The following is an 11,718-nucleotide window of genomic DNA, read 5'->3' on the forward strand; positions in this document are numbered from 1 at the left end:
TACATAATTAGAAAAGAAAGTGTTGAGAAAATTTTAGAATCTCTTAACGTTTTCTTTTAAAACTTGTTAAAAAGCCCACGCCCTTTCGGTTTGTGGCGTGTGTGTGCGTGTAAATCTCCAGCACATTCCATTACGTTTTCTATAAAAGGTATTTTCCTTGAATTCACCTAAAAAAAAAAAAAAACTTAAACTTCAATCAGATATTCTAACAACTACTTACAAACACATGCACGTGTAGCAGAATTAAAAAGCTGCAGTTATGGCTGGCGGAAACAGGTTTCAGGTTTTATTTTGAGATTTTTTTGTATATAAGAGAGTATTAATTTGTGTGTGTTTGTTATAAAAGAGAGTGGGTCTTAAATCTCAGACAGAAACTTGTGGTTTATAAAAAAATTTAATATTTAAATTCTGTTTTTTTACAGTTAGAATGCTTATTGCAAGTATGGAACAACAGACAATGGTCCAGATTAATGGCTAGTATTCTAGTCCATGCATAGTCCAGAATATAGACTTAACTATAGCCAAGACTAGAATATTGACTAGATTATAGACTAGACTATAGACTAGACTATAGACTAGACTATAGACTATAGATAGACTATAGACTAGACTATAGACTAGACTATAGACTAGACTATAGACTAGACTATAGACTAGACTATAGACTAGACTATAGACTAGACTATAGACTAGACTATAGACTAGACTATAGACTAGACTATAGATTAGACTATAGACTAGACTATAGACTAGACTATAGACTAGACTATAGACTAGACTATAGACTAGACTATAGACTAGACTATAGACTAGACTATGACTAGACTATAGACTAGACTATAGACCAGACTATAGACTAGACTATAGACTAGACTATAGATAGACTATAGACTAGACTATAGACTAGACTATAGACTAGACTATAGACTAGACTATAGACTAGACTATAGACTAGACTATAGACTAGATATAGACTAGACTATAGACTAGACTATAGACTAGACTATAGACTAGACTATAGACTAGACTATAGACTAGACTATAGACTAGACTATAGACTAGACTATAGACTAGACTATAGACTAGACTATAGACTAGACTATAGACTAGACTATAGACTAGACTATAGACTAGACTATAGACTAGACTATAGACTAGACTATAGACTAGACTATAGACTAGACTATAGACTAGACTATAGACTAGACTATAGACTAGACTATAGACTAGACTATAGACTAGACTATAGACTAGACTATAGACTAGACTATAGACTAGACTATAGACTAGACTATAGACTAGACTATAGACTAGACTATAGACTAGACTATAGACTAGACTATAGACTAGACTATAGACTAGACTATAGACTAGACTATAGACTAGACTATAGACTAGACTATAGACTAGACTATAGACTAGACTATAGACTAGACTATAGACTAGACTATAGACTAGACTATAGACTAGACTATAGACTAGACTATAGACTAGACTATAGACTAGACTATAGACTAGACTATAGACTAGACTATAGACTAGACTATAGACTAGACTATAGACTAGACTATAGACTAGACTATAGACTAGACTATAGACTAGACTATAGACTAGACTATAGACTAGACTATAGACTAGACTATAGACTAGACTATAGACTAGACTATAGACTAGACTATAGACTAGACTATAGACTAGACTATAGACTAGACTATAGACTAGACTATAGACTAGACTATAGACTAGACTATAGACTAGACTATAGACTAGACTATAGACTAGACTATAGACTAGACTATAGACTAGACTATAGACTAGACTATAGACTAGACTATAGACTAGACTATAGACTAGACTATAGACTAGACTATAGACTAGACTATAGACTAGACTATAGACTAGACTATAGACTAGACTATAGACTAGACTATAGACTAGACTATAGACTAGACTATAGACTAGACTATAGACTAGACTATAGACTAGACTATAGACTAGACTATAGACTAGACTATAGACTAGACTATAGACTAGACTATAGACTAGACTATAGACTAGACTATAGACTAGACTATAGACTAGACTATAGACTAGACTATAGACTAGACTATAGACTAGACTATAGACTAGACTATAGACTAGACTATAGACTAGACTATAGACTAGACTATAGACTAGACTATAGACTAGACTATAGACTAGACTATAGACTAGACTATAGACTAGACTATAGACTAGACTATAGACTAGACTATAGACTAGACTATAGACTAGACTATAGACTAGACTATAGACTAGACTATAGACTAGACTATAGACTAGACTATAGACTAGACTATAGACTAGACTATAGACTAGACTATAGACTAGACTATAGACTAGACTATAGACTAGACTATAGACTAGACTATAGACTAGACTATAGACTAGACTATAGACTAGACTATAGACTAGACTATAGACTAGACTATAGACTAGACTATAGACTAGACTATAGACTAGACTATAGACTAGACTATAGACTAGACTATAGACTAGACTATAGACTAGACTATAGACTAGACTATAGACTAGACTATAGACTAGACTATAGACTAGACTATAGACTAGACTTAGACTAGACTAGACATAGACTAGACTATAGACTAGACTATAGACTAGACTATAGACTAGACTATAGACTAGACTAGACTATAGACTAGACTATAGACTAGACTATAGACTAGACTATAGACTAGACTATAGACTAGACTATAGACTAGACTATAGACTAGACTATAGACTAGACTATAGACTAGACTATAGACTAGACTATAGACTAGACTATAGACTAGACTATAGACTAGACTATAGACTAGACTATAGACTAGACTATAGACTAGACTATAGACTAGACTATAGACTAGACTATAGACTAGACTATAGACTATAGACTAGACTATAGACTAGACTATAGACTAGACTATAGACTAGACTATAGACTAGACTATAGACTAGACTATAGACTAGACTATAGACTAGACTATAGACTAGACTATAGACTAGACTATAGACTAGACTATAGACTAGACTATAGACTAGACTATAGACTAGACTATAGACTAGACTATAGACTAGATTATAGACTAGATTGTAGACTGGACTATAGACTAGACTATAGACTAGACTATAGACTATACCATAGACTAGACTGTAGACTAGACTGTAGACTAGACTGTAGACTAGACTGTAGACTAGACTATAGACTAGACTATAGACTAGACTATAGAATAGACTATAGACTAGACTATAGACTAGACTATAGACTAGACTATAGACTAGACTATAGACTAGACTATAGACTAGACCATAGACTAGACTATAGACTAGACTATAGACTAGACTATAGACTAGACTATATACTAGACTATAGACTAGACTATAGACTAGACTATAGACTAGACTATAGACTAGACTATAGACTAGACTGTAGACTAGACTATAGACTAGACTGTAGACTAGACTATAGACTAGACTATAGACTAGACTATAGACTAGATTATAGACTAGACCATAGACTAGACTATAGCTATAACATAGACTAGAGACCAGGCTGTAGTCCATTCTTTTTTCTGTCAGTGTTTTTTCTTCTTTCATGACTTTGTTATTGTTTTAATTACAAATTATATATTATTTATATAGTTTTTTTACTTTTTTATATATAAAACAATATGATTTATATATATATTTATTTTAGTTAAACTTACTTATCAGTCACTGATTACTTTTATTTAGATAAAAAATATTAAAAAAAAATAAAAATAAATAAATATACAACAAAGTGAGTGACATGTTTTAAAAGTCTACCATCATCACATGCTTCATGCAGTATTAAATAAAAAAAGTTTTAAAACAATAGTTAAACAGAATATTTAAGAAAATTTGTTTTAACGATTTTTATAAAATTTGCTAGAAAAATACAGAGATAAAGAAAAATATTATTTGATTTTTGTAGGAACTTGAAAAGTTTAAAGTTTTAACTTTTCAAGTTCCTACAAAAACTTTAAACTGTAGCAAACTTAAAGATTTTAATCTTAATTAACATTCCTTGACATGTGAAGGGTTTTTTATTTGTTGTTTAAATCTGTTACTTATTGCAAATTTCCAATTTATTTAGCGGTTTCAATACATACATACAAATTTGTTTATACTTGTTTTGTGGTCAAGATTTTTATCTTGTTGGGTTTTATTCTCATTTAGAAAAAAAAAATATTTGTGATTTAAGTGTCAAGCTATATTTATGTCATGTTTTGTTATGTTTACTTTAAACATTATCAAGTTTCTTTGTATGAATTGAATAATGAAAAAGTAAATATTATTTATAGAGAAAAATCTGGCTCAATTATTAGGAAGAAAGAGAGTTAATTTTCATCATTTCTCTCTGTGTGATCATGTGTTTGTTTGACTATAGTTTAAACTGGTTTTAAACTAAACATGCTATAGATTGAATGTCGCAGTTAACATGAGTTTATTTATTACTTAATTTTTAGGGGTAATGAGGTAAAAAATTCAAAATAAACTTTTTTTTGACAAAATGTTGTATGAATCATTTTTTCTTTCTGAAATTAATAAAAATATTTCGCTGAAAGGCGGCTTAATTTTTTTGAAAAATCTTTGCAATATTTTGGTTTAATTGGATTGTTAAATATTAGATGATTAATATATAGGATAAACTATGGTTTGAAGAATAAAAATCGAAAATGCTATAAAAAAGCTCTTTCAAAGCTTTTCTTCATAAAGCTTTTTTAAAGCTTTTCTTGAAAAATACTTTTTAGAGCATTTCCAAAAATCATCATTTTTTTTTTCAACAAACTTTTTTCGTAAAAACTTTTTAGAGCTTATAAAAAGTTTTTTTTCAAAATAGCTTTTAAATGCTTTCTAGTACTTTTCATCAACAAAACGTTAGAACGTTCTTCAAAAATATTTCCATAATTTTTTTAAATTTTTTTTGGGCCTTTCTAAAAAGAAGCTGTTTAGAGCTTTTCATAATAGTTTTAAAGCTTTTATTTAGAAATCATTTTAAAAGCATTCTTAAAAAACAATTCTTAGAGGCCTTCTTAAGAAGAGCAGATATAAGATACAAATTCTTAAAAAAAGTTTGTTTTTCAAAAAGCTTTTTAGGGGTAGCCTTAAAAAAACTTTTAGAGGTACCTATATATGTATGTATGTATTTAGAGCATTTCTACATAGAAGATTCTAACAGCTTTTATTAAAAAAAGCTTTCTACAATTTTTCTTAAAAAATCTATTTACAACATTATTAAAAAAAGTATTTTAAATATTTTGTTCTTTTAGAGCTTTTCTTCAAAAAAACTTTTTAGTTTTTTTCAAAAAAGTTTTTAGAAATATCTTCAAAAAAAGTTTCTAGAGCTTTTCTTTTAAAAAAGCTTTTAAGAGCTTTTCTTTAAATAGGCTTTTTAGAGCTTTTCTTCAAAAAAGCTTTTTAGAGCTTGTCCTCAAAAAAGCTTTTTATAGCTTTTCTTTTAAAAAAACTTTTAAGAGCTTTTCTTTTAAAAAAGTTTTTTAGAACTTTTCTTCGAAAAATCTTTTTAGAGGTTTTCTTCAAAAAAGCTTCTTAGAGCTTTTACATAAAACTTTTATAAACAGCTTAAAAAAACTATTTAGAAACTTTGCTAAGAAAAAAAAAAAACGTAAAATTTTTGAAAAAGCTTTAATGTCTTTACATTCCCCTAGTTTTTAATTACTCTCTTTTCTTTAGTTTGTCTTGTCTAATAAATTATATGAGTAAACATTGGCTTCATTATTTATTTAAATAATTTTTGATATGTTTATTAAAACTGACTACAATATTGAGACAATTTGTAAATATAGATTGCGGTAGAAAACTTAACAAAAAAATGATTGATGATTTTAGCAAAAGAACAATTGAAAACAGATAAAGAAACCAGAAATATAAAAAGTAATAGAAATAGAAAGATACAAGTGTTAAGAAAACAAAAGAATTAGGCTGTGACTATCAATTATACAAAAGCACTCCCACAAATATAGATTTTTTTTCAAGAGAATTTTTATTTATTTATTGTTTTTTCTGAGGTTTTAAATGCGACCACAATGAGTCATTTAAGTTTAACATAAATAATTTATTTTTTTTTTATAAAAAATAGAAAAAAAATCACAACAAAATCTATTTAGCAATTGTAAGGTGTTAAGAGTTTTATGCATACATACATGAGTCACTATGGGTTGTTTTTCGTTAAAAATATACTAATTTAATTATAATACTTGTAAATGGTGGTGTTAAGAAATACATTCGTTTGTGCAAAAAGCAATAGAAAAATATTTCAATAACTGGTTTTAATTTTTAAATTTTTTTATAAATTTTTACAGCTAATACTTTATACAAAAACTAAAATTTTTAACAAATTTCAAGTATTTTGTATAAAACTAAACAACATCATCTAACGGAACATATCGTTTGTTCACTACAGTTTCTTAATGGAATTACTATCAAATCAAGCAATAAAAATCAATCAAACTGTTGTCTAAATTATTAATTACACACAATACCAATATCAAACAAAATAATATAACAATAACAAATGAACAGTTGAAAAAATACAACAACAACAACAGCAACAATATAAAATCAATGCAAATTTAACAATAAATCAATTAAACTACAAGCAAATTGTGATATTAAATATTAATAAAATTTAAAAATAAACATAAAAAACAACAATTACACTAAGTAGTAGTAATAAATAGTTTAATACGCGAAAGGACTCTAGGGCTAGATTCTAAAGGGCCCACCATATGTTTTTATACGGATGATTGCAAAATTTTGTTTTTGTTTTAAATTCAATTTAATTTAAATTGTAACGGTTGCTTAAAACAATTCTCTCACGTTTTAAAATATCATACAAAAGGTAACCAGTAAAAAAAACCCTTAAAATTACACACATTCTAACAAAACCAGGAAATACTTACACACATTAAATACAATTCAAACTACATACAAACCATAGTTTAAAGAAGATCGAGAGCAAAACAAATAGTTGAAACAGTTCAAGCAACCAACCAACAACCCAACAGATCAAAAGCAACATTTATTATTTAGTTTAAAATGGGAAACACATCGTCACACACGCATGAACCTTTAGAAAGAGGCTTCACACGAGGAAAATTTGGTGATGTTAAAAATGGGGTAGGTTTTTTTGTTTTTTCTTCAAATTTAAAACGTAATAAACACTTGTTTCTCTTAAATTCGATAGAAAAAAAAAACTCTTTTTATAACAAAAATATTCCCTTACTAATCCTTTTTTCTCTTTTATGTAGAAATCCGCTTCATTCCGTTTTAGTAAAAAGTCTCCCAAAAAAATGGATCGTTTGCGACGATCCTTTCGTGATTCGTTTAGACGCCGAAAGGATCGTGTTCCCGAGTCATCGAAACCTCATCAATGGCAGGCGGATGAAGAGGCTGTACGCACGGCCACCTGTTCATTTTCGGTTAAATATTTAGGTTGCGTTGAGGTTTTCGAATCGCGTGGTATGCAGGTTTGCGAGGAGGCCCTCAAAGTTTTGCGGGTAAGTTTGGAAATATCAATAATCTTAAATCTCTTTATTCCATCCTTTGTTAGTTAATCTTAGTTTTTCCTTAGGACTTAAAAGCCTCATGTCTCAAAAAGCCTTATAATGCTTCCTTCTCCAAAATCCTAAGGCTTTTTTCACTAGTACTTTTTTAAACTTTTTAGAGCTTTTTTTTATCAAAATCATGTTTTTCACAACAAAACACTTTTTTAAGTTTTTTTTCGATGTTTCTCTAGAAAATTCAAATTGAATAGAATTTTAAGCAAATAATCCCAGAAAAGGTTTTTAAAGCTTTTTCTTAAAAATTTTTTTAAAAGTTTTGCTCAATTTTAAATAGATCATCAAATAATCTTGTTAAAACTTTTTCCAAAAAAAGATTATTAGAGCTTTTCTTCATAAAAGTTTTGGGTTTTTGTACCAAAAAGCATTTAAAAGTTTTTACTTCAAACATGCTTTTTGAGCTTTTCTTTAAAAAAGCTTTAATTTAACAAAGATTTTAAAAAAATTTATTTTTTTTTGATTTTCTTTATTGAAGCTTTGTTGAGCTTTTCTTTATTAAAGCTTTTCTTCACAAAAGCTATTTTTTTCAATTTTTCTTCAACATGTTTTGGAGCTTTTTTTAAAAATGATTTATGAGCTTTTTTTTTTAATAAAGCTTTTTTTTAAAAAAACGTTCTTCTTCCAAGTTTTTTATTGAGCTTTTCTTAAAAAGTCCTTTTTGAGCTTTTCTTCAAAGTAACTAATTATCGTCAAAACATTTGAGCTTTTCTTTATAAAAGCTTTTTGAGCTTTTCTTTATAAAAGCTTTTTGAGCTTTTCTTTATAAAAGCTTTTTGAGCTTTTCTTTATTAAAGCTTTTTGAGTTTTTCTTCGAAAAAGCTTTTTAGAGCCTTTCTTTAAAGAAGCCTTTAAAGTTTTTTTTAACTTTTCTTTATTAAAGCTTGTTTGAGCTTTTGCTTAAAACTCCTATTTTGAGCTTTTCTTCAAAATAACTTATTATCTTCAAAACATTTGTGTGAACTTTTATTTATTGAAGATTCTTGAGATTTTCTTTATTAAAGCTTTTAGAGCTTTTCTTCGAAAAAACGTTTTAGAGCCTTTCTTCAAAAAAGCTTTTTAAAGTTTTTTTGAGATTTTCTTCAAAATAACTAATTATCTTAAAAACATTTGTTTGAGCTTTTCTTTATTATAGCTTTTTGAGATTTTGTTTTTAAAAGCTTTTTGAGTTTTTCTTCAAAAAAGTCTTTTAGAGCCTTTCTTTAAAAAAGCTTTTTAAAGTTTTTTTTAAAAAAAGCTTTTTTCTTTGTACAGATGATTTATTTTTGTAAAACTCCTTAAATTTAAAGACTGAATACAACTTTTGTTACACAGTGTTATTTATTATTTGTAAACAAACATTGTCATACTTTAAAGCAGAAAAATCATTAAAAATTCATTAATAAATGGATTTTTATCAGCTTTCGTCGTTCAAATTAAAATAATCTACGAAAATCCGCTTATTTGTATGTTTAAGAATGTCTATATCTTTTTCAGTGAATAAATTTAGTACCAAAGTACTAATTATTAACTGACACCAAAACGACCATACACATATGGAAAATTGGGGGCGTTGTCTTTGCATCTTAAAAATATAAGTATAGTAATCGTAATACGAGTATTTTGTAGATTATATTTTTGTGCTAATGAAACCTTCATAATTGTCTTTTTACACATATGGTTAAAGTACAGTGCGTTAAATAAGAAAGGGTGTAAGAAAAAGGCAAGATTTTTTATATGGAATCTATTAAAAGGATAAAGTAAAAATATTTGAAATATCTTATATAGAAATTGACTTTCCTTTTATTTATGGTTTAGTTTTTTTCTTTAAAACTTTCTTGTGACTTTTACTGTATTATTAAACGTTTCTTTTGGGTATCTTGTCTGTTTCTTTTTATTACTTACTGAACAACAGCAGAAATTTGCAAGTTGAAATTAATTTGTAAGAGATTCTTAATTAATTATAACCAAAAAAATAAGAATTATATGTTCAATTAAACACTCACTTATTAGGAATTTTAACCTTGAGTTCACGAACAAATCAAACAACAAATTAATAATTTATTTGCAATTTCTTTACAGAACTCTCGTCGTCGTCCGGTAAGAGGTCTTTTACATGTTAGTGGTGATGGTTTGCGCGTGGTAGACGACGAAACCAAGGGCCTAATAGTGGATCAGACCATTGAAAAGGTCAGTTTCTGTGCGCCAGATCGTAATCATGAACGTGGCTTTAGTTATATCTGTCGTGATGGCACCACTAGACGTTGGATGTGTCATGGTTTTTTAGCTTGCAAGGATTCCGGAGAACGTTTGTCACATGCTGTAGGTTGTGCCTTTGCGGTGTGTTTGGAGCGTAAGCAGAGACGTGATAAAGAATGTGGTGTTACTATGACTTTTGATACCAAGAATAATACATTCACACGTACCGGCTCCTTCCGTCAGCAGACAATGACCGAACGTTTTGCCAACAACGAAAGGGGCATTGATACGCCCTCGGCTGCCATAACACCACAGCCGAAACCTTTTAATCCCTTTGCCATTGAACGGCCTCATGCTACACCTTCCATGCTAGAGCGTCAAGGTTCCTTCAGGGCCTTTAGCACAATTGGTAGTCAGTCACCTTTTAAGCGTCAGATGTCATTGCGCATTAATGATCTTCCGTCCAATGCAGAGCGTCAAAAGGCCTTTATGGCGGCAGCCACGGGCAATGCTTTGGCTTTAAATACACCCAATCGTAGTGTGTCACCCATACCAGAGGTGTCACCCGCTAAAGCCGGTTTGGAGTTGGAAAATGGCGGTATAGCCACCGCCGAAACGGTAAGCCAGTTGTGTCAAGAGCTCAGCCAGGGTTTGACTTTGCTTTCGCAAACCGATGCAATGCTGGCAGCATCGCCCAATGGTGCTACCGATGATCTCAATTTCAATAATAATTTGAGCATTAATCAGAATATTATAGCTGCAGAAAAACACTATCAAAAAGTAATCTCCTCACCCACCAGCATCTCCAGTTATGGTGTGGTGACACCCACGGCCCAAGTTACGCCACGTATTGCCTCGGTATCGCCGGCTATACTCAATACACCTCCTCAGACGCCTAGTAATACACCCACACTACCCACGAGTAGCGAAAAGTTAACGCTCAAGGAAGCCACACTGCCGAAAGCCGATCAATGGTTGGGTCAGGTTGTTAAGAGTACCTCACCGGCGGCCCTCAAACGAGCTCCTCAACTGGTCAACGCTGGACGCACACAATCGATGAGCTCAGTACCCGGAACAAATGATCCCTTCGATGCCGAATGGGTAGCGGGTGTCACTAAGCCATTGTCACCCGAATTGCCGGCAATAACGGGAGGTATTGCTACACCCACCACGCCAGCCAATACCACAACGCCGCTACACAGTACTAATCCCTTTATATCGCCACCTAAAGCTCCAGCGCAATCATTCCAAGTGCAACTCTAAGATGATATGGGGGAAAGAGAAAGCACATTAAATAATTAAGTAGACTAGTAAAAAGGGAACTAAAATGCATGCTGCAAGAAAAAAAGGGGGAAAGTGAAGTGTTGGACACGGCCACTTTAAAAACTCAAAACTTTTTTGTTAAGCGTTAATAAAATAAATAAATTTTAAAAACTAAACAACACCACCTACCAAGTGGAAAGCCGCTTAAAAAACAATCTACTAAACAACATTGAAATAAATGGCTGGCAATCTTGTTACTTAATTAAACGCTAAATTGATGTTACTTACATATTACATTTATAAACAAATATAAGAAAAAAAAAAAACAAAAAAACATTTAACTAAAACACAACATAAAACTGATTTAAGTTGTTCTATATATAATTTAAAAAAAAATATGTTAGAAATTATTTAGAAAAGAGATTTGCAACAACAACAAGAAGGAATTATTTTTTAGATAGACAATTTCTATAAGAAATATTGTCACAGACCAGACCCCACTTTATATAAAAAAAGAGCAAGTTTTAACTAACATAAACATATTATATAAATTTAATAATTATAGTTTAAAGAAAGAAAAAGAAAATTACTTAATTGAACTCAAGTCTTAATTAATTTCATTTCTAACAACAAC

The 11,718-nt window shown here is 30.1% G+C and overlaps 1 protein-coding gene across 3 annotated transcripts in view; it reads left to right on the plus strand.

Annotated features, from left to right (window-relative positions):
* The window catches only part of LOC119613767 (protein numb), a 31,867-nt gene extending 20,359 nt beyond the window's left edge, over positions 1 to 11,508 (plus strand). Inside the window, exons 2-5 of one of the 3 annotated variants that reach the window (XM_037969800.1) lie at positions 6,387 to 6,925; positions 7,025 to 7,203; positions 7,335 to 7,583; positions 9,705 to 11,508. In XM_037969800.1, the coding sequence (XP_037825728.1) occupies positions 7,123 to 7,203; positions 7,335 to 7,583; positions 9,705 to 11,084 (1,710 nt within the window). In that variant the 5' untranslated portion in view covers positions 6,387 to 6,925; positions 7,025 to 7,122 and the 3' untranslated portion in view covers positions 11,085 to 11,508. Of the gene's footprint in view, positions 1 to 6,386; positions 7,204 to 7,334; positions 7,584 to 9,704 lie in introns of all 3 variants that reach the window. The other 2 variants (XM_037969799.1, XM_037969801.1) reach the window with 2 other exon arrangements.
* The last annotated feature ends 210 nt before the right edge of the window (positions 11,509 to 11,718 follow it).

Source organism: Lucilia sericata, unplaced genomic scaffold (genome assembly GCF_015586225.1).
Source record: "Lucilia sericata isolate MDLA Ls3-8-SP2 unplaced genomic scaffold, ASM1558622v1 Contig002298F_arrow, whole genome shotgun sequence".
Lineage (NCBI taxonomy): Eukaryota > Metazoa > Arthropoda > Insecta > Diptera > Calliphoridae > Lucilia > Lucilia sericata.